This window comes from Bombina bombina, chromosome 1 (assembly GCF_027579735.1).
Source record: "Bombina bombina isolate aBomBom1 chromosome 1, aBomBom1.pri, whole genome shotgun sequence".
NCBI lineage: Eukaryota > Metazoa > Chordata > Amphibia > Anura > Bombinatoridae > Bombina > Bombina bombina.
Window position 1 is genome coordinate 1,443,582,702 of NC_069499.1, and position 23,979 is coordinate 1,443,606,680.

The 23,979-nt window shown below is 40.1% G+C and overlaps 1 protein-coding gene across 1 annotated transcript in view; it reads left to right on the plus strand.

Moving 5' to 3' along the window:
- Positions 1–23,979, plus strand: part of LOC128666088 (vomeronasal type-2 receptor 26-like) — a 99,134-nt gene that overhangs the window by 38,398 nt on the left and 36,757 nt on the right. The window contains exon 3 of the mRNA XM_053720484.1: positions 808–931. Coding sequence (XP_053576459.1) covers positions 808–931 — 124 coding nt within the window. The remainder of the gene's footprint in view (positions 1–807; positions 932–23,979) is intronic.

The window sequence follows — 23,979 nt, forward strand, 5'->3', positions numbered from 1 at the left end:
TTTTTTCTTGTACGCTTTCTATTGACTTCTTTGGGGAGAATACATTAACGCGGTCACTATATTTGGGAAGCCCGCTTAGGATTTTGCTCACGCACAAATCTTTTACTTTCAACTTGTAATACGTGCGCTACCTGACATGCACAGAAAGCTTACTTCTTACTTAGCACTGTGGAATCTGTTGCCACTCTCCAAATTCCTGATTATAATAATAATAATAATAATAATACTAATAATAAATACTTCTAGCAAAGATTTAACGAAAACGCTGTAATCTGGCCCTAAATGTTTTGTTTGTTTTTTTAAAATAACAATGTAATTTTGTTATCACAATTCTCAAGTTTTTTCAAACCTTGTAAAAACCTGCTGGAATCCATGTAACTTGTCTCCTGCAGACAATTAAGAACATATGCTCTGTGCTAACCAACTACTGCATAGAATAGTGCAGACTCTGGCAGATTCCTCTATGGAGGTTGTGTAGCTGGAACATGTTACAGAGGCATTTTAAAACAAATGCAGGCAAAAATAAATAGACATATTGCAATGATTATTTATTTTCCTTAATTGTGCAATGTAAGGGGGGATTAAGTGTTGAATTTAATGTCCCATTAATAAGCATTAACAGCTGGATTCAATCAATTTTGCAAAACAAATATAGATAACAGTTATGTTGTTTTTACTGTGTTTAACACAATCTTATTAAAATATAATTATAATGAATACACATACATACATGTATATAAATTATAGTTCCTGTAATGTTTCATTTAACCATACAAGACCGCATTTGACTTTTTATTTTGATTTTAGACTCCTACTTCAATATGCAGTGAGATCTGCTCTTCTGGTCATAGGAAAATTCCTCAGACTGGAAAACCATCTTGCTGTTTTTATTGTGTACCATGTTCTGATGGTGAAATTGCAAACTCATCAGGTAACCACATTTTCACCTTCTTATATCGTATTCTTGAGGTAGTCTGTTTCTTTATACTGCTTGGAGAAGTTAACACATTCCTACTTCATTTCCATTAAATGTAAAGGCACTTAATTTCTCCTATTTGTATGTTGTTGTATGTTATCTTCCATTAAGGCTTTTGCTTTCCTATCTATTATTACTCAATGCAGCTTTTTTTTTTTTAAAAATAGCCATGTGCCAATAGAGGATTCATGATAAATGGAAATACAATTAAAATGGTGACCATTGACAAAGCAGAGGTCAGGTGGTCAGATAACAGCAGCCAATAAACATTGTTAGAGTGACCATAAACCAGGCTTCCTCTTTCTATTGCTTCTCACCATTGTGGTAAGAGAGAACGAATGAAAGAAAGCGAAAAAGAGAGAGAAAAATACAGTGAAACAGAGAGACAGCAGGCAGGAAGAAAGTATACTGACAGAAACCAAGAGAAACAGAGAGAGAGAGAGAGAGACTGGGAGAGACAGATGGAGTGAAAATACAAAACAGAGAGAAAGACAAAGACACAGTCTCATATACTACTATCTTTTATATAAGATTGATTTGATTTAAGGGACATTGGACACATCGAGTTTTTAATATAAAATCATTATGTCTAGTAAAAATACATTGTCATAATTTTATATTTTATTCCTGCACTTTGACAATTCTAAGTTTCCAGGTCTAAGAAATTTACAAGCCTAACTCTGCAATATACGTGTCTCTAACTGGCCTTAGCTGATGTTATAAAATAAATGCAGTTAAACAATTGTGACAGGCTTCATAAATATGTCAGTATACAAACTGTCACCTAGATTATGAGTTTTGCGTTAACAGGGGTGCGGTGCTAATGAGCAGTTTATGCTCACAGTGAGCGTAGAGCAAAATTTAACTCCACATCTCACCTCAATACCAGCGCTGCTTAAGTCAGTGGTGAGTAGTGATGTCACGAACTTAAAATTTTCCGTTCGCGAATGGCGGACTCAAACTTCCACAACTGTTCGCGAACAGGAGAACCGGGCGGACCGCCATTGACTTCAATAGGCAGGCAAATTTTAAAACCCACAGGGACTCTTTCTGGCTGCAATAGTGATGGAAAAGTTGTTTCAAGGGGACTAACACCTGGACTGTGGCATGCCGGAGGGGGATCCATGGCAAAACTCCCACGGAAAATTACATAGTTGATGCAGAGTCTGTTTTTAAGCCATAAAGGGCATAAATCACATAACATTCCTAAATTGTTTGGAATAATGTGCTTTAAAACAACGCAAACAACCGCAAACAGTCCATTTGCACAACCACAAGATAGATTTGATAGATACATAGATACATAGATTAGATAGATAGATTAATAGATGCAATATACATTTGATAGATACGATAGATAGATTTGATAGATAAATAGATAGATTTGATAGATTTATAATTTCCCAGACAGAGAATTACAAGACGTGCGGTATGGGACCCATGGTAAGGTTCCCAGAGGCAGTTGCGGCGCCAGGGGAGGTGTATATGGCATGGATTTTAGGAACCGGGAGATGGAAAAAGATGCTTGGTCGGTCCTCCTATTTCAAATTTGGGGCACTGCGCGTGCAATCTACTGTGGCACCAGATATGAGTGGTGTGTTAAGTAGTACTAGTCTGATCAGTTTAATACCTGTTATTTCCCCTATTGGGGGAGTTGTATATGGCATGGATTTTAGGAACCGGGAGATGGAAAAAGATGCTTGGTCAGTCCTCCTACTTCAAATACTGTGGCACCAGATATGAGTGGTGTGTAAAGTAGTACTATTCTTAGCAGTTTAATACCTGTTACTCCCCCTATCAGGGGAGTTGTATATGGCATGGATTTTAGGAACCGCGAGATGGAAAAAGATGCTTGGTCGGTCCTCCTACTTCAAATTTGGGGCACTGCGCATGCAATTGTGGCCAGACTTTTAGCCGACGGCCATTTGGACGACGGACATTTGTCCGAAACACAAGTGGCTGTCAAAAAACAGTCCGGCCACGAGATAGATAGGATTGATAGATAGATTTGATAGATAAATAGATAGATTTGATAGATATATAATTTCCCAAACAGAGAATTACAAGATGTGCGGTCTGACACCCATGGTAAGGTTCCCAGAGGCAGTTGCGGTGCAAGGGGACGTGTATATGGCATGGATTTTAGGAACTGGGAGATGGAAAAAGATGCTTGGTCGGTCCTCCTACTTCAAATTTGGGGCACTGCGCGTGCAATCGTGGCCGGACTTTTAGCCAACGGCCATTTGGACGATGGACATTTGTCTGACGAACATTTGGCCGAAACACAAGTGGCTGTCACAAAACAGTCCGGCCACGAGATAGATTTGATAGATAGATACATAGAATACATAGATTACATAGATCAATAGATGCAATATACATTTGATAGATATTATTGACAGTTAGATAGATTTGATAGATAAATAGATAGATTTGATAGATATATAATTTCCCAGACAGAGAATTACAAGACGTGCGGTCTGGGACCCATGGTAAGGTTCCCAGAGGCAGTTGCTGTGCCAGGGGACGTGTATATGGCATGGATTTTAGGAACCGGGAGATGGAAAAAGATGCTTGGTCAGTCCTCCTACTTCAAATTTGGGGCACTGCGCGTGCAATTGTGGCCGGACTTTTAGCCGAAGGCCATTTGGCCGATGGACATTTGTCCGACGGACATTTGGCCGAAACACAAGTGGCTGTCACAAAACAGTCCAGCCACGAGATAGATTTGATAGATACATAGATTACATAGATCAATAGATGCAATATACATTTGATAGATACGATTGATAGTTAGATAGATTTGATAGATAAATAGATAGATTTGATAGATATATAATTTCCCAGACAGAGAATTACAAGACGTGCGGGCTGGGACCCATGGTAAGGTTCCCAGAGGCAGTTGCGGCGCCAGGGGACATGTATATGGCATGGATTTTAGGAACCCGGGAGATGGAAAAAGATGCTTGGTTGGCCCTCCTACTTCAAATTTGGGGCACTACGCGTGCAATCGTGGCCAGACTTTTAGCCGACGGACGTTTGTCCGACGGACATTTGGCCGAAACACAAGTGACTGTCACAAAACAGTCCGGCCACGAGATAGATAGATTTGATAGATAGATACATAGATTACATAGATCAATAGATGCAATATACATTTGATAGATACAATCGATAGTTAGATAATTTTGATAGATAAATAGATAGATTTGATAGATATATAATTTCCCAGACAGAGAATTACAAGACGTGCGGGCTGGGACCCATGGTAAGGTTCCCAGAGGCAGTTGTGGTGCCAGGGGACGTGTATATGGCATGGATTTTAGGAACCGGGAGATGGAAAAAGATGCTTTGTCGGTCCTCCAACTTCAAATTTGGGGCACTGCGCATGCAATCGTGGCCGGACTTTTAGCCGCTGGACATTTGGCCGACGGACATTTGGCTGACGGACATTTGGCCGAAACACAAGTGGCTGTCACAAAACAGTCCAGCCACAAGATAGATAGATTTGATAGATAGATACATAGATTACATAGATCAATAGATGCAATATACATTTGATAGATACGATTGATAGTTAGATAGATTTGATAGATAAATAGACGTGCGGTCTGGGACCCATGGTAAGGTTACTTCCTTTTGCACAATCGAGTACAGGTTGGGGATTGCCTTTTGTGCAAAGAAATTTCGGCCGGGTACCCTCCACTGCGGTGTACCCTATCAGGGGATGTGTATATGGCATGGATTTTAGGAACCGGGAGATGGAAAAAGACTCTTGGTCGGTCCTCCTACTTCAAATTTGGGGCACTGTGCATGCAATCATGGCTGGACTTTTAGCCAATGGATATTTGGCCGACGGACATTTGGCCGAAACACAAGTGGCTGTAACAAAACAGTCCGGCCACGAGATAGATAGATTTGATAGATAGATACATAGATCAATAGATGCAATATACATTTGATAGATACGAGTGATAGTTAGATAGATTTGATAGATAAATAGATAGATTTCATAGATATATAGTTTCCCAGACAGAGAATTACAAGACGTGCGGTCTGGGACCCATGGTAAGATTACTTCCTTTTGCACAATCGAGTACAGGTTGGGGATTGCCTTTTGTGCAAAGAAATTTCGGCCGGGTACCTTCCACTGCGTTGTCCCCTATCATGGGATGTGTATATGGCATGGATTTTAGGAACGGAGAGATGGAAAAAGATGCTTGGTCGGTCCTCCTACTTCAAATTTGGGGCACTGCGCGTGCAATGTAATGTGCCACCAGATAGGAGTGGTGTGTTAAGTAGTACTATTCCTATCAGTTTAATCCTGTTAAGTGTCACGCTCAGCTGCTGGGAAGCTCTGCAGTCCCCTCTGTGTGCTTGATTGACAGGTGTCTGAGCCACCCCTTCCTGATGATGTCACAACCAGGCTTTTTATTCTGGCTTCCTGTTTCTCCAGTGTCCGTTTGTTTGTTAACTTTGAGGCTTCTGTTAGGATTTCGCTGAGGAATCTCTCTAACTGCTGCTTTTCTGTTGCCAATCTCTTCAAGGACTTACTATGCTGGATTAACCTTCAACCTCCTGAATACCTGTCTCCAAACAATGCAATTACTGTTTGTTTTGTGAAACTTTCAAACTTCCTGTTTACCTGCTGCAAACCCTGCATATTCAGACTACTCTGTGTAGTGCAAACTATTCAAATACTGTTATTTCTGTGAATCCTTCAATCTGCATGTTTACCTGTTTCCAAACTCTGCAAATACAATTATTCAGTGTAAACCTTCAAACTGCTGGATATCCTGTTGCCAATCTCCACAAGTACTGATTAATCTGTGTTAACCTTCAAACTACCAGCTTACCTGTTGCTATCACTGCAAGTTCTGACAACACAGTGTTAACCCTCAAACTGCCTGATTACCTGTTGCATACTCTGCAAAGACTGTCTACACGGTGTTAACCTTCAGACTGCCTGATAACAAATTACCTACTCCTGCATTATTAACTGTTTCCTGTTTTACCCTTCTTCTGTCTGAGTATAAGTGACTATCCCTGCTCTCCTGATTCTGTGGAAGGCATTTCCTGAAACCAGTTCCTTATTCAGAAGTCTATCTGGCTGATATCATGAATTACTTTGGCACAGGCTAACCCTGCTCCATATCGTGAGTACTTAGTTTTTTGGAGGTTGTCGTGGGGTCACGTCCTGGATTAAACTCAGAGTGCAAGGGTGTTGTTTAAGTTCGCCCTTGCATTTGGGTCTACTTCTGGATATTTCCTAACCTGACATTAAGTGTCTTTTTTTTGTTTTTGTTTTTGAAGCCACAGTGCAGCACCAGAGGCCAGAAAAATTTGGCCACGAGATAGATAGATTTGATAGATAGATAGATAGATAGATAGATACTTAGATTTCATAGATCAATAGATGCAATATATATTTGATAGATACAATTGATAGTTAGATAATTTTGATAGATAAATAGATAGATTTGATAGATATATAATTTCCCAGACAGAGAATTACAAGACGTTCGGGCTGGGACCCATGGTAAGGTTCCCAGAGGCAGTTGCGGTGCCAGGGGACGTGTATATGGCATGGATTTTAGGAACCGGGAGATGGAAAAAGATGCTTGGTCGGTCCTCCAACTTCAAATTTGGGGCACTGCGCGTGCAATCGTGGCAGGACTTTTAGCCGCCGGACATTTGGCCGACGGACATTTGGCCGACGGACATTTGGCCGAAACACAAGTGGCTGTCACAAAACAGTCCATCCACAAGATAGATAGATTTGATAGATAGATACATAGATTACATAGATCAATAGATGCAATATACATTTGATAGATACGATTGATAGTTAGATAGATTTGATAGATAAATAGACGTGCGGTCTGGGACCCATGGTAAGGTTACTTCCTTTTGCACAATCGAGTACAGGTTGGGGATTGCCTTTTGTGCAAAGAAATTTCGGCCGGGTACCCTCCACTGCGGTGTCCCTTATCAGGGGATGTGTATATGGCATGGATTTTAGGAATCGGGAGATGGAAAAAGACTCTTGGTCGGCCCTCCTACTTCAAATTTGGGGCACTGCGCATGCAATCATGGCTGGACTTTTAGCCGATGGATATTTGGCCAACGGACATTTGGCCGAAACACAAGTGGCTGTCACAAAACTGTCTGGCCACGAGATGGATAGATTTGATAGATAGATACATAGATTACATAGATCAATAGATGCAATATACATTTGATAGATACGAGTGATAGTTAGATAGATTTGATAGATAAATAGATAGATTTGATAGATATATAGTTTCCCAGACAGAGAATTACAAGACGTGCGGTCTGGGACCCATGGTAAGATTACTTCCTTTTGCACAATCGAGTACAGGTTGGGGATTGCCTTTTGTGCAAAGAAATTTCGGCCGGGTACCTTCCACTGCGTTGTCCCCTATCAAGGGATGTGTATATGGCATGGATTTTAGGAATGGGGAGATGGAAAAAGATGCTTGGTCGGTCCTCCTACTTCAAATTTGGTGCACTGCGCGAGCAATGTAATGTGCCACCAGATAGGAGTGGTGTGTTAAGTAGTACTATTCCTATCAGTTTAATCTTGTTAAGTGTCTTTTTTTTGTTTTTGTTTTTGAAGCCACAGTGCAGCACCAGAGGCCAGAAAAATTTGGCATGTACACATGCCTGAAAAATTAGGTATTGTTGCAGCCGCTGCTGTAGCAGTGGCCAGAAAAATTGATGTTTTTTTTCCCATGCAGAAAGTGCCCTAAAACATTGCGGCTTGAACCCTAGTTGGTGGCGGATAAGTCACGCAAGTCATCCGGCATTTGAAGATAAAATACAGCAGCGTGTGGACCATTTTTAGCCCAAGGCAGCTCATGTCATCAGGCCTTTTTTACTCGAATGTATGGCCCAATGTCAGTCCCTTCGGGATCCATCCCTCATTCATCTTAATAAAGGTGAGGTAATCTAGACTTTTTTGACCTAGGCGACTTCTCTTCTCAGTGACAATACCTCCTCTCCTGCTGCACTGAAGGTCCTTTCTGACAGGACACTTGAAGCGGGGCAGGCCAGAAGTTCTATTGCAAATTGGGATAGCTCAGGCCACAGGTCAAGCCTGAACACCCAGTAGTCAAGGGGTGCATCGCTCCTCAGAGTGTCGAGTTCTGCAGTTAAGGCGAGGTAGTCTGCTACCTGTCGGTCGAGTCGTGAGGGTGGACCCCGAAGGGCTGTGGCGATGCATAGGAGTTAAAAAGCTCTGCATGTCCTCCATCAACAACACGTCTGTAAAGCGTCCTGTCCTTGCTGGCGTGGTCGTGGGAGTTGGAGGATTACTTTCAGCTCTTCCCCTGTTAGATTCACGTTGTGCTGTGACATCACCCTTATACGCTGTGTAAAGCATACTTTTTAATTTATTTTGGAAATGCTGCATCCTTTCCGACTTGTTGTAATTCGATAATATTTCTGGCACTCTATGCTTATACCGGGGGTCTAGTAGCGTGGAAACCCAGTACAGGTTGTTCTCCTTCAGCTTTTTTATACGAGGGTCCCTCAACAGGCACGACAGCATGAAAGACCCCATTTGCACAAGGTTGGATGCCGAGCTACTCATGTCCCGTTCCTCATCCTCAGTGATGTCACTGAAGGTATCTTCTAACCCCAAGCCACGTACAACACCACGGGTACCAGATAGGTGACAACGAGCACCCTGGGATGCCTGTTGTGGTTGGTCTTCCTCCTCCTCCTCAAAGCCACATTCCTACTCTGACTCCTCTTCCTCACAATCCTCTTCCAGCGTTGCTGCAGGTCCAGCAAGCAATGCTGATAAGGCTGTTTCTGGTGGTGATGGTGACCACAACTCTTCCTCTTCATGCTCATCTAAGGCTTGATACAGCACTCTTCGCAGGGCATGCTCCAGGAAGAAAACAAATGGTATGATGTCTCTGATGGTGCCTTCGGTGCAACTGACTAGGTTTGTCACCTCCTCAAAAGGAAGCATGAGCCTACAGGCATTGCGCATGAGCGCCCAGTAACGTGGCAAAAAAATCACAGCTCCGCAGAGGCTGTCCTAGCACCCCAGTCATACAAATACTCGTTAATGGCTTTTTCTTGTTGGAGCAGGCGGTCGAACATTAGTTGTGTTGAATTCCAACGTGTGGGGCTGTTGCAAATCAAGCGCCTCACTGGCATGTTTTTTTGTCGCTGGATATCGAAAAAGTGTGCCATGGCCATGTAGGAACGCCTCAAATGGCCACACACCTTCCTGGCCTGCTTCAGGATGTCCTGTAAGCCTGGGTACTTATGCACAAAGCATTGTACAATCAGATTACACACATGTGCCATGTACGGCACATGTGTCAACTTGCCCAATTTCAATGCCGCCACCAAATTACTTCCGTTGTCAGAAACCACTTTGCCAATCTCCAGTTGATGCGGAGTCAGCCACTGATCCACCTGTGCGTTCAGGGCGGACAGGAGTGCTGGTCCGGTGTGACCCTCTGCTTTCAGGCAAGTCAACCCCAAGACGGCGTGACACTTCCATATCCGGGATGTGGAATAGTACCTGCGGAGCTGGGGGGGTGCTGTTGATGTGGAGCAAGACGCAGCAGCAGAAGAGGACTCAGCCGAGGAGGTTATGGAAGAGGATGGAGTAGGAGGAGTAGAGGAGGTGCAAGTCGTGGCGGTGTCACCAACTCCTCCTCTGCAGTGCCATGCATTCCATGCTTTGCAGCCGTCAGCAGGTTTACCCAATGCGCAGTGTAGGTGATATACCTGCCCTGACCATGCTTTGCAGACCAGCTATCAGTGGTCCTTTTGCACAATCGAGTACAGGTTGGGGATTGCCTTTTGTGAAAAGAAATTTCAGCCGGGTATCTTCCACTGCAGTGTCCCAATAGCTACAATTTTTTTGAAAGCCTCAGACTCCACCAGCTTGTATGGTAAAAGCTGGTGGGCTAAGAGTTCAGACAAGCCAGCTGTCAGACGCCGGGCAGCTGTCAGACGCCGGGCAAGCGGGTGACTTTGTGACATTGGCTTCTTACGCTCAAACATGTCCTTGACAGACACCTGACTGTGGGCAGATGAGCAGGAACTGCTCCAGAAGAGAGACGGAGTGGTGGATGGTTGAGATGGGGCATGGAGGACAGCAGTGGTTGATGTGGCTGAAAATGCTGGACCAGGAGGAGGATGGCGGCTTTGAGTTTGTGTGCTGCTTCTACTCATGTGTTGATCCCATAGGCGTTTGTGATGTGCAATCATGTGCCTTCGCAAAGCAGTTGTACCTAGGTGGGTGTTGCACTTCCCAAGACTCAGTTTCTTTTGGCACAGGTTGCAAATGGCATCGCTGTTGTCAGAGGCAGACACACAAAAAAATGCCACACTGTTCAGCTCTGTGATGATGGCATTCTGGTGGTGGCAACAGCATGCATTGATTGGCATGCTGTCTGGCTGACCCCTGGTGATGATGCATGCTGTCTGACTGTGCCACTAGCTCCTTGCGATGACCTCCCTCTGCTTCCAACTCGTCTCCTCCTCCTCCTCTCTGTCTCCCCATCTTAACTTTCCCCCTGTTCTTCTTCGCTTCTAGCAGGCACCCACGTGACATCCACGGACGCATTGTCATCATCAGCCGCTTCACTTGTATCTGACAAATCAACAAATGAAGCAGCAGTGGGTACAACATCATCATCATCACACCGTACATCCATGTCTGTAATGCTGCCTGACTGAGACATATCACTGTTATCTACTGTTATCTACATCCTCTGTCAATGATGGTTGCGCATCACTCATTTCAAAACTCCTCTGATACATCAAGTGAAGCCGCTGTGGTGCTAGTGTTGGTGGTGGTGGCAGGCGGGCGAGTGGTGGTAACTTGAGAGGTGCCCGAAGCTAAGCTGGAGGAGGATGGTGCGTCAAGGTTCGGAGCAGAAGCTATAGAAGATTGGGTGTCCTGGGTTAAAAAGTCAACTATGTCCTCCTCAGAACTTTTCGAGTTCATGGGACGTAGCCTCTGAACATTGGGCATTATTCTATCGCCAAAGGGAATCACAGCACCACGACCACGACGGCACCTGCGGGGTGGCCTGCCTCTGCCTGTCATTTTTTTTTAAATGTACACTTACACTACTATTAAACAAGATATGAGTGGTGGCACTGGGCAAGTGGGCACAGTATACGCTGTGAGCCTGACACAAAAAAGCAGACTGATGTTTCACAGTCCAAAATTTTTTTATTTCTTTAAATGTACACTTACACTACTAGTAAGCAAGTGGGCACAGTATACGCTGTGAGCCTGGTACACACGCTGGCAGGCAGGCAACTGCAATTAGATTACACAAGCAGACTAATGTTTCACAGTCAAAAAAGTTTTTTTTTAAAATTTACACTACTGTTACAACAGATATGAGTGGTGGCACTAGTTGGCAAGTGGGCCTGGCACACACGCTGGCAGGCAGGCAACTAGAATTATATTACGCTAGCAGACTGATGTTTCACAGTCAAAAAAGTTTTTGTTTTTTTTAAATTTACACTACTGTTACAACTGATATGAGTGGTGGCACTAGTTGGCAAGTGGGCCTGGCACACACGCTGGCAGACAGGCAACTTCAATTAGATTACACTAGCAGACTGATGTTTCACAGTTAATTTTTTTATTTTTTAAATTTACACTACTGTTACAACAGATATGAGTGGTGGCACTTAGCAAGTGGTCCTGGCACACACGCTGGCAGTCAGGCAACTGCAATTAGATTACACTAGCAGACTGATGTTTCACAGTCAAAAAAGTTTTTTTTTATAAAATTTACACTACTGTTACAACAGATATGAGTGGTGGCACTAGTTGGCAAGTGGGCCTGGCACACACGCTGGCAGGCAGGCAACTGCAATTAGATTACACTAACAGACTGATGTTTCACAGTCAAAAAAGTTTTTTTTTTTTGGAATTTACGCTACTGTTACAACAGATATGAGTGGTGGCACTTAGCAAGTGGGCCTGGCACACACGCTGGCAGGTAGTGATGTCGCGAACCTAAAATTTTCTGTTCGCGAACCGCGGACTCGAACTTCCGGTATTGTTCGCGAACGCGCGAACCGCCACTGAATTCAATAGGCAGGCGAACTTTAAAACCTACAAGGACACTTTCTGGCCACAATACTGTAGTGATGGAAAAGTTTTTTCAAGGGTACTAACACCTGGACTGTTGCATGCTGGAGGGGGATCCCTGGCAAAACTCCCATGGAAAATTACATAGTTTATGCAGAGTCTGCTTTTAAGCCATAATGGGTCTAAATCAACTAACATTCCCAAAGTGGCTGTCTCAAAACATCCCGGACAGAAGATAGATTGATAGTGATAGATAGGATAGATAGATATACATAGATTGATAGTTAGATAGAATCGATAGAAGAGAAATAGATAGATTTGTTAGATATATAATTACCCTAATAAATTCTAATAATCAAACATGCGTTCTTGGACCCAACTAGCTTGTGTCAATTAGTACTTTTCTTAGCACTTTAATCCCTGTCCCCCCCCCCTATCGTGGGAGTTATATATGGCCTGCCAGATTACCCTGAAAAATTATAATAATAAGACATGTGGTCTGCTACCTATTTTAACGAGGTTGTGTTTTAAGTACTACCATTCTTAGCACTTTAATCTCTGTAACTCCCCCTATTTGGTGAGGTCTATACGGCCTGGATGATTACCCATACAAAATATAATAATAAGACATCTGCTCTTGGTCTTCGACCCATGGTAACTATGTTGTGTTAATTAGTAATTTCCTTCGCATTTTGATAGCTGTTACTCATACTCACCCTATCGGTGGAGGTCTATATGGCCTGCATGATTACCCTTACAAAATATAACAACCAAACATATGCTCTGGGACCCATGGTAAGTAGGTTGTGTTAAGTAGTACTGTTCTTTGCATTTTCATACGTGTTACAACACCAAATGGTGGCAGGTCTATCTGGCCTTCATGATTAGCTGCACCCAAACCCAAAAAAAAGCCGAGTGGTCTTAGACTAACACCCATGGCTAACTCGGTTGTTTCAATTAGTACTATTCTTAGCACTTTCATCCCTGTTACGGGCGGTCTACATGGCCATCATGATTAGCCAAACAAAATACTACAATCCAACCTTTGCTCAGTCTTCATAGGCCCTTCATTCTCTGTATTTTGATAGTACAGTTCTTATTATTTTTATAGCAGATACAACACCGAATGGTGGCAGCTCTATATGGCCTGCATGATTAGCCGCACCCAATACAAAAATAAATCCAAGCGGTCTTGGATTAACACCCATTGCTAACTCTGTTGTTTCAATTAGTACTATTCTTAGCACTTTCATCTCATCATCCCTGTTACTTCCAGGACTCTCTGTGGTGGTGGTCTACATGGCCATCATGATTAGCCTAACCAAAAACTACAATCCAACCTTGGCTCAGTCTTCCTAAGGCCCTTCATTGGCTGTATTTTGGTAGTACTGTTCTTATTAGTTGAATAGCTGATACGACACCGAATGTTGTCAGCTCTATATGGCCTGCATGAATAGCCGCACCCAAAGCCAAAAAAAAGCCAAGCGGTTTTGCAATAACACCCATGGCTAACTCTGTTGTTTCAAGTTCTACTATTCTTAGCTCTTTCATCTCATCATCCCTGTTACTTCCAGGACTCTCGGTGGTGGTGGTCTACATGGCCATCATGATTAGCCTAACCAAATACTACAATCCAACCTTGGCTCAGTCTTCCTAAGGCCCTTCATTGGCTGTATTTTGGTAGTACTGTTCTTATTAGTTTAATAGCTGATACGACACCGAATGTTGTCAGCTCTATATTGCCTGCATGAATAGCCGCACCCAAAGCCAAAAAAAAGCCAAGCGGTTCTGCACTAACACCCATGGCTAACTCTGTTGTTTCAAGTTCTACTATTCTTAGCTCTTTCATCTCATCATCCCTGTTACTTCCAGGACTCTCGGTGGTGGTGGTCTACATGGCCATCATGATTAGCCTAACCAAATACTACAATCCAACCTTGGCTCAGTCTTCCTAAGGCCCTTCATTGGCTGTATTTTGGTAGTACTGTTCTTATTAGTTTAATAGCTGATACGACACCGAATGTTGTCAGCTCTATATGGCCTGCATGAATAGCCGCACCCAAAGCCAAAAAAAGCCAAGCGATTTTGCACTAACACCCATTGCTAACTCTGTTGTTTCAAGTTCTACTATTCTTAACTCTTTCATCTCATCATCACTGTTACTTCCAGGACTCTCGGTGGTGGTGGTCTACATGGCCATCATGATTAGCCTAACCAAATACTACAATCCAACCTTGGCTCAGTATTCCTAAGGCCCTTCATTGGCTCTATTTTGGTAGTCTATAAGAGAAAGAAGCACAGAGGCGCCAACATGGCCTAGTAACGTCACGGCAGTCGGATACAAAACATCAGCAGGATAGGAAATATACTCACAAGCGTAGCCTCTGTGCTTCTTTCTCTTATAGATCACGCCACACCAGGATGACCGTCCTATGACAGAGAGCTGCCTTCTTTCTTTTGGATTATTCTTTGTGTGGACATTTTGTTATTTGATTATACCAATATCATCTGGGTCCACTTGTGAGCATATCATCTCTAATAATCTGATATAAGTGTGCTAGGTTTATTGTATATTCTCTTAATTATCTGTATATATCTGCCTACTGTTTGCTGCTTATTGTTAGCGCCCCCTAGGAGTGTGGTGTATGTTCTATATGCACCACCCTCCTTATATCTTTTGTTATCTATTTTGGTAGTACTGTTCTTATTAGTTTAATAGCTGATACGACACCGAATGTTGTCAGCTCTATATGGCCTGCAGGAATAGCCGCACCCAAAGCCAAAAAAAAAGCCAAGCGGTTTTGCACTAACACCCATGGCTAACTCTGTTGTTTCAAGTTCTACTATTCTTAGCTCTTTCATCTCATCATCCCTGTTACTTCCAGGACTCTCGGTGGTGGTGGTCTACATGGCCATCATGATTAGCCTAACCAAATACTACAATCCAACCTTGGCTCAGTCTTCCTAAGGCCATTCATTGGCTGTATTTTGGTAGTACTGTCATCCTTTTGAATAATAGATTACAGGAAAGGCATTGATTTTAGAATCCCAGAGATCATTTATATGACCCGTGAAATAAAAAAAAAATTCATTTGATACCCGTTACACAATTATTTATCCTCAGGCCTTTTTAATATGAGGGTAACTGAGCCTCAAATGAAACAACAGCATGAAAGAGGAGATATGTCATCCTTTTGAATAATAGATTACAGGAAAGGCATTGATTTTAGAAACCCACAGATCATTATTTGCAACCGTGAAATTAGAAAAAAACATTGATTAGACACCCGTGACACTTATTTATGCTCAGTCCATTTTAATACGAGGGTCAAGGAGCCTCAACCAAACAACAGCATGAAAGAGGAGATATGTCATCCTTTTGAATAAAAGATTACAGTAAAGGCATTGATTTTAGAAACCCACAGATCATTATTTGCAACCGTGAAATTAGAAAAAAAACATTGATTACACACCCGTGACACTTATTTATGCTCAGGCCTTTTTAATACAAGGGTCCCGGAGCCTCAACCGAAACAACAGCATGAAAGAGGAGATATGTCATCCTTTTGAATAAAAGATTACAGTAAAGGCATTGATTTTAGAAACCCACAGATTATTATTTGCAACCGTGAAATTAGAAAAAATAGTTGTAAATAGTGTAAATAGTTGGCAAGACGGCCTGGCACAAAAGGATGGCAGGCAGGAGGTAGATGCAATTCAAGGAAACTAGGAGACTGATTACTGACAGTCTAAACAGTGATGATTGACAATTTTTGGAATACTGTTAACAGAAATATGATTGCTGACAACAATTGGCTAGGTGGGCCTGGCTCACAGCAGGCTGCAAAGCAGGAGGAAAGTGCTATTCAATGGCACCAGCAAACTGAGGATTCAAATCACAGCAACTATTACCAAAAATTTTAATTTTTAATTATTAGAATACTGTCACAACAAATATGATTGGTGTAAATATTTTTTAAGTAGGCCTGGCACACAGGCTTGGAAGGCTGTAGAAAAGTGCAATTCAAAGGCACGAGCAAACTGAGGGTTAAGATAATCAACAATATAGATTTTTTTAATTGTAATTAGTAACTATACTGTGACAAAAATTAGGATTGGTGTAAATAGTTGGCAAGACGGCCTGGCACAAAAGGATGGCAGGCAGGAGGTAGATGCAATTCAAGGACACTAGGAGACTGATTACTGACAGTCTAAACAGTGATGATTGACAATTTTTGGAATACTGTTAACAGAAATATGATTGCTGACAACAATTGGCTAGGTGGGCCTGGCTCACAGCAGGCTGCAAGGCAGGAGGAAAGTGCTATTCAATGGCACCAGCAAACTGAGGATTTAAATTACAGCAAATATTACCAAAAATTTTAATTTTTAAATATTAGAATACTGTCACAACAAATATGATTGGTGTAAATATTTTTTAAGTAGGCCTGGCACACAGGCTTGGAAGGCTGTAGAAAAGTGAAATTCAAAGGCACGAGCAAACTGAGGATTAAGATCAACACTAAAAAATTTTTTTATTTAAATTAATAACTATACTGTCTGACTATGACAACAATTATGATTGGTGTAAATAGTTGGCAAGACGGCCTGGCACAAAAGGCTGGCAGTGGCAGGCAGGAGGTAAATGAAATTCAATGGCACTAGGAGACTGAATATTTGCAGTCCAAAAAATTATGTTTTTTTTATTTTTTTATTACTGTTACAAGAATTGTGATTGGTGCCACTAATTGGCTACTTGGGCCTGGCAGACAGGCTGGCAGATATGAGTTGTGGATGGTAGGTAGGGCAGCAATTTAACACAGTATGCTGTGTAAGTGACAAAAACACAGGACTGATAGAAAATTAAGTTACATTACACTAGCAAAATATTTGAAAATTTTAGATTTTAATATTAAAATTATGTTAATAAGTGCAATGCACATATGACTCTATGAGTGGTCGCACTGGCTGGCTGCTACGTAGGGCAGCAATTATAACAACAGTATGCTGTGTAAGTCAGATAGACAGTTAGACACAGGCCTGATAGAAAATACAATTAGATTACACTAGCATAATGATTTAAAGACTTTTTTTTGGAAATTTTAAGAAAAAGGTTAAGCACATACATATGAGTCGTGGCTGATAGCCTTGGAAGGGCAGCTATTAAAAACAGTAGGCTCTGTATGTCAGATACACACACGCCTGATAGAAAATACTATTAGATTACACTAGAAAAATGATTGAAATTATTTTTTTGGGGGGGGAATTAAAAAAAGATTAAACACATATGAGTCGTGGCTCATAGACTAGGGATGGCAGCAAGTAAACACAGTAGGCTCTCTATGTCAGCAAAACACACAGGCCGGATAGAAAATTATATTAGATTACACTAGCAAACAAATTTAAACTTTTTTTTTATATTAAAATTAAGGTGAAAGAAAAATAGATATGAGTGCTGGGTGGCTGCCTGGCACAGACCAATTAACCAAAAGACTGAAAAAAAAGAGGTATATTAATGCTGAGTGAGCCTGACAGACACAGGCATAGTAAATGTAATTAGATTACACTAGCAAAATATTTTTTTTATTTTTTTTTTAATTTAAAATAATGTTATAAACAGATATTAATACAAAATACAAAGCACTAGGGAGCGCTGAAACCAGCTTAAGAGTAAGGATATATAGAATATATATAATAATATAAAACACCTAACCTGATACTAATATGATACTACTATAATAGGCAATATGTATAATACATGTAAATTGTGAATTATGAATTATGTGTGAAAAAAATCTTTTCAAAATTGGAAAAAATTATATATGAAAAAATTCAATTCTATAGAAGATGCCAGCAACAAATATTAGAATTGCATATCTATATATAAAAAACTTTATTACAATATAGGTCGACCTATTCAAGACATACAATAATAAATCACAAAATTAAGAAAAAAAAATAAAAATATAGAAAAAAATAAAATTAGTATAAAAAACTCCTTAAACCAAAAACCAGAAGTTCATGCATAAGAAACAGTTCCCAGGAGTGGACGATTTTTCGGCTTGTTACTATGTGGACCCACGCTCATACAAGGATGCTGTTCTGTGTATAGTTGTAAGAGGAGCGTTCCCAGGACAAAAGAGGCAGTCACAGCCAATGATGGTATTTCCCCTACGGACAAGGAATCCTCTTAGTAAATGTCACACAGCAAATAGCAGGGGAAGTTACATGCTATTTGCTGTGTGACATTTACTAAGAGGATTCCTTGTCCGTAGGGGAAATACCATCATTGGCTGCGACTGCCTCTTTTGTCCTGGGAACGCTCCTCTTACAACTATACACAGAACAGCATCCTTGTATGAGCGTGGGTCCACATAGTAACAAGCCGAAAAATCGTCCATTCCTGGGAACTGTTTCTTATGCATGAACTTCTGTTTTTTGGTTTAAGGAGTTTTTTATACTAATTTTATTTTTTTCTATATTTTTTTTCTTAATTTTGTGATTTATTATTGTATGTCTTGAATAGGTCGACCTATATTGTAATAAAGTTTTTTATATATAGATATGCAATTCTAATATTTGTTGCTGGCATCTTCTATAGAATTGAATTTTTTTCATATATAATTTTTTCCAATTTTGAAAAGATTTTTTTCACACATAATTCATAATTCACAATTTACATGTATTATACATATTGCCTATTATAGTAGTATCATATTAGTATCAGGTTAGGTGTTTTTTATTATTATATATATTCTATATATCCTTACTCTTAAGCTGGTTTCAGCACTCCCTAGTGCTTTGTATTTTGTATTGATTAGTCCTGTAGGTCTTTGAGGGTAACCTATTTTTTCTAGTTGGAGTTTGTAGTAATTTATATTTTTTGGCGCTGGTCACTTAAGTCTATTTTTTTGTATAAACGGATATTAACACTGGTGGCTGCTGGCTGGCACAGAGCAATGAACCAGAGTATATGCTGTGTGACACTGGCCTAATAGAAAATGAAAAAAAATTACACTAGAAAAATAATTATATTTTTGGGTTAGTTAAATTTAAACTAATGTTGTTAGGGAGATATCAGTGGTGGCAGTAGTCACAGCATATGCTGTGAGCCTTAAACACACAGCTGAAAGCCAGGCAAATGCTAATAAAAAAAAAACGAAAAAAAAAAAAAAAAAACGGCACGAAATATAGCCCTAAAAAGGGCTTTTTGGGGTGCTGTGCTTGCAGCAGAGATGAGTGGAGTCCTTCTGGACTGTAAATACACTAGCCTAGCTATGTTTTTCCTATTAATGTCAGGAGCAAAAACACAACACGTCCTCTCATTAAAAAAGCAAGGTCGTTATGAGTCTAAAATGGCGGATTCCGAGTAGCTGGGAGTGTCTGTGAGGGAGTGTCTGATGTTGATTGGCTCTAATGTGTCAGGCAGCTGTGACATAAAGGGTCAAAGTTTCCACAATGATGACACATAGGGGCGGATCAAGCATCGCAATGTGTTCGCCCACAAATGCGAACGCAAACAACCTATGTTCGCTGTGAACCGTTCGCGGGCGAACAGTTCGGGACATCACTACTGGCAGGCAGGCAACTGCAATTAGATTACACTAGCAGACTGATGTTTCACAGTCAAAAAAGTTTTTTTTTTACAAAATTTACACTACTGTTACAACAGATATGAGTGGTGGCACTTAGCAAGTGGTCCTGGCACACACGCTGGCAGTCAGGCAACTGCAATTAGATTACACTAGCAGACTGATGTTTCACAGTCAAAAAAGTTTTTTTTTACAAAATTTACACTACTGTTACAACATATATGAGTGGTGGCACTAGTTGGCAAGTGGGCCTGGCACACACGCTGGCAGGCAGGCAACTTCAATTAGATTACACTAGCAGACTGATGTTTCACAGTCAAAAAAGTTTTTTTTAAAAAAATGTACTCTACTGTTACAACAGATATGAGTGGTGGCACTAGTTGGTAAGTGGGACTGGCACACACTCTGGCAGGCAACTGCAATTCAATTACACTAGCAGACTGATGTTTCACAGTCAAAAAAGTTTTTTTTTTAAAAAATTACATTACTGTTACAACAGATATGAAAGGTGGCACTAGTTGGCAAGTGGGCCTGGCACACACACTGGCAGGCAGGCAACTGCAATTAGATTACACTAGCAGACTGATGTTTCACAGTCAAAAAAGTTTTTTTTAAAAAATTTACACTACTGTTACAACAGATATGAGTGGTGGCACTTAGCAAGTGGGCCTGGCACACACGCTGGCAGGCAGGCAACTGCAATTAGATTACACTAGCAGACTGATGTTTCACAGTCAAAAAAGTTTTTTTAAAAAATGTTTACACTACTGTTACAATAGATATGAGTGGTGGCACTAGTTGGCAATTGGGCCTGGCACACACGCTGGCAGGCAGGCAACTAGAATTAAATTACACTAGCAGACTGATGTTTCACAGTCAAAAAAGTTTTTTTTTACAAAATTTACACTACTGTTACAACAGATGTGAGTGGTGGCACTAGTTGGCAAGTGGGCCTGGCACACACACTGACAGGCAGGCAACTGCAATTAGATTACACTAGCAGACTGATGTTTCACAGTCAAAAAAAGTTTTTATTTTAAATATTTACACTACTGTTATAACAAATATGATTAGTGGCACTAGTTGTCAAGTGGGCCTGGCACACACACTGGCAGGCAGGCAACTGCAATTAGATTACACTAACAGACTGATGTTTCACAGTCAAAAAAGTTTTTATTTTAAATATTTACACTACTGTTATAACAAATATGATTGGTGGCACTAGTTGGCAAGTGGGCCTGGCACACACGCTGGCAGGCAGGCAACTGCTATTAGATTACACTAGCAGACTGATGTTTCACAGTCAAAAAAGTTTTTTTTTTTAAATTTACACTACTGTTACAACAGATATGAGTGGTGGCACTAGTTGGCAAGTGGGCCTGGCACACACGCTGGCAGGCAGGCAACTGCAATTAGATTACACTAGCAGACTGATGTTTCACAGTCAAATTTTTTTTTTTTTTTAATTTACACTACTGTTACAACAGATATGAGTGGTGGCACTAGTTGGCAAGTGGGCCTGGCACACACACTGGCAGGTAGGCAACTGCAGTTAGATTAAACTAGCAGACTGATGTTTCACAGTCAATTTTTTATTTTTTTTTAAATTTACCCTACTGTTACAACAGATATGAGTGGTGGCAATAGTTTTTATTTAAATTAATAACTATACTGTCTGACTATGACAACAATTATGATTGGTGTAAATAGTTGGCAAGACGGCCTGGCACAAAAGGCTGGCAGTGGCAGGCAGGAGGTAAATGAAATTCAATGGCACTAGGAGACTGAATATTTGCAGTCCAAAAAATTATGTTTTTTTTATTTTTTTATTACTGTTACAAGAATTGTGATTGGTGCCACTAATTGGCTACTTGGGCCTGGCAGACAGGCTGGCAGATATGAGTTGTGGATGGTAGGTAGGGCAGCAATTTAACACAGTATGCTGTGTAAGTGACAAAAACACAGGACTGATAGAAAATTAAGTTACATTACACTAGCAAAATATTTGAAAATTTTAGATTTTAATATTAAAATTATGTTAATAAGTGCAATGCACATATGACTCTATGAGTGGTCGCACTGGCTGGCTGCTACGTAGGGCAGCAATTATAACAACAGTATGCTGTGTAAGTCAGATAGACAGTTAGACACAGGCCTGATAGAAAATACAATTAGATTACACTAGCATAATGATTTAAAGACTTTTTTTTGGAAATTTTAAGAAAAAGGTTAAGCACATACATATGAGTCGTGGCTGATAGCCTTGGAAGGGCAGCTATTAAAAACAGTAGGCTCTGTATGTCAGATACACACACGCCTGATAGAAAATACTATTAGATTACACTAGAAAAATGATTGAAATTATTTTTTTGGGGGGGGAATTAAAAAAAGATTAAACACATATGAGTCGTGGCTCATAGACTAGGGATGGCAGCAAGTAAACACAGTAGGCTCTCTATGTCAGCAAAACACACAGGCCGGATAGAAAATTATATTAGATTACACTAGCAAACAAATTTAAACTTTTTTTTTATATTAAAATTAAGGTGAAAGAAAAATAGATATGAGTGCTGGGTGGCTGCCTGGCACAGACCAATTAACCAAAAGACTGAAAAAAAAGAGGTATATTAATGCTGAGTGAGCCTGACAGACACAGGCATAGTAAATGTAATTAGATTACACTAGCAAAATATTTTTTTTATTTTTTTTTTAATTTAAAATAATGTTATAAACAGATATTAATACAAAATACAAAGCACTAGGGAGCGCTGAAACCAGCTTAAGAGTAAGGATATATAGAATATATATAATAATATAAAACACCTAACCTGATACTAATATGATACTACTATAATAGGCAATATGTATAATACATGTAAATTGTGAATTATGAATTATGTGTGAAAAAAATCTTTTCAAAATTGGAAAAAATTATATATGAAAAAATTCAATTCTATAGAAGATGCCAGCAACAAATATTAGAATTGCATATCTATATATAAAAAACTTTATTACAATATAGGTCGACCTATTCAAGACATACAATAATAAATCACAAAATTAAGAAAAAAAAATAAAAATATAGAAAAAAATAAAATTAGTATAAAAAACTCCTTAAACCAAAAACCAGAAGTTCATGCATAAGAAACAGTTCCCAGGAGTGGACGATTTTTCGGCTTGTTACTATGTGGACCCACGCTCATACAAGGATGCTGTTCTGTGTATAGTTGTAAGAGGAGCGTTCCCAGGACAAAAGAGGCAGTCACAGCCAATGATGGTATTTCCCCTACGGACAAGGAATCCTCTTAGTAAATGTCACACAGCAAATAGCAGGGGAAGTTACATGCTATTTGCTGTGTGACATTTACTAAGAGGATTCCTTGTCCGTAGGGGAAATACCATCATTGGCTGCGACTGCCTCTTTTGTCCTGGGAACGCTCCTCTTACAACTATACACAGAACAGCATCCTTGTATGAGCGTGGGTCCACATAGTAACAAGCCGAAAAATCGTCCATTCCTGGGAACTGTTTCTTATGCATGAACTTCTGTTTTTTGGTTTAAGGAGTTTTTTATACTAATTTTATTTTTTTCTATATTTTTTTTCTTAATTTTGTGATTTATTATTGTATGTCTTGAATAGGTCGACCTATATTGTAATAAAGTTTTTTATATATAGATATGCAATTCTAATATTTGTTGCTGGCATCTTCTATAGAATTGAATTTTTTTCATATATAATTTTTTCCAATTTTGAAAAGATTTTTTTCACACATAATTCATAATTCACAATTTACATGTATTATACATATTGCCTATTATAGTAGTATCATATTAGTATCAGGTTAGGTGTTTTTTATTATTATATATATTCTATATATCCTTACTCTTAAGCTGGTTTCAGCACTCCCTAGTGCTTTGTATTTTGTATTGATTAGTCCTGTAGGTCTTTGAGGGTAACCTATTTTTTCTAGTTGGAGTTTGTAGTAATTTATATTTTTTGGCGCTGGTCACTTAAGTCTATTTTTTTGTATAAACGGATATTAACACTGGTGGCTGCTGGCTGGCACAGAGCAATGAACCAGAGTATATGCTGTGTGACACTGGCCTAATAGAAAATGAAAAAAAATTACACTAGAAAAATAATTATATTTTTGGGTTAGTTAAATTTAAACTAATGTTGTTAGGGAGATATCAGTGGTGGCAGTAGTCACAGCATATGCTGTGAGCCTTAAACACACAGCTGAAAGCCAGGCAAATGCTAATAAAAAAAAAACGAAAAAAAAAAAAAAAAACGGCACGA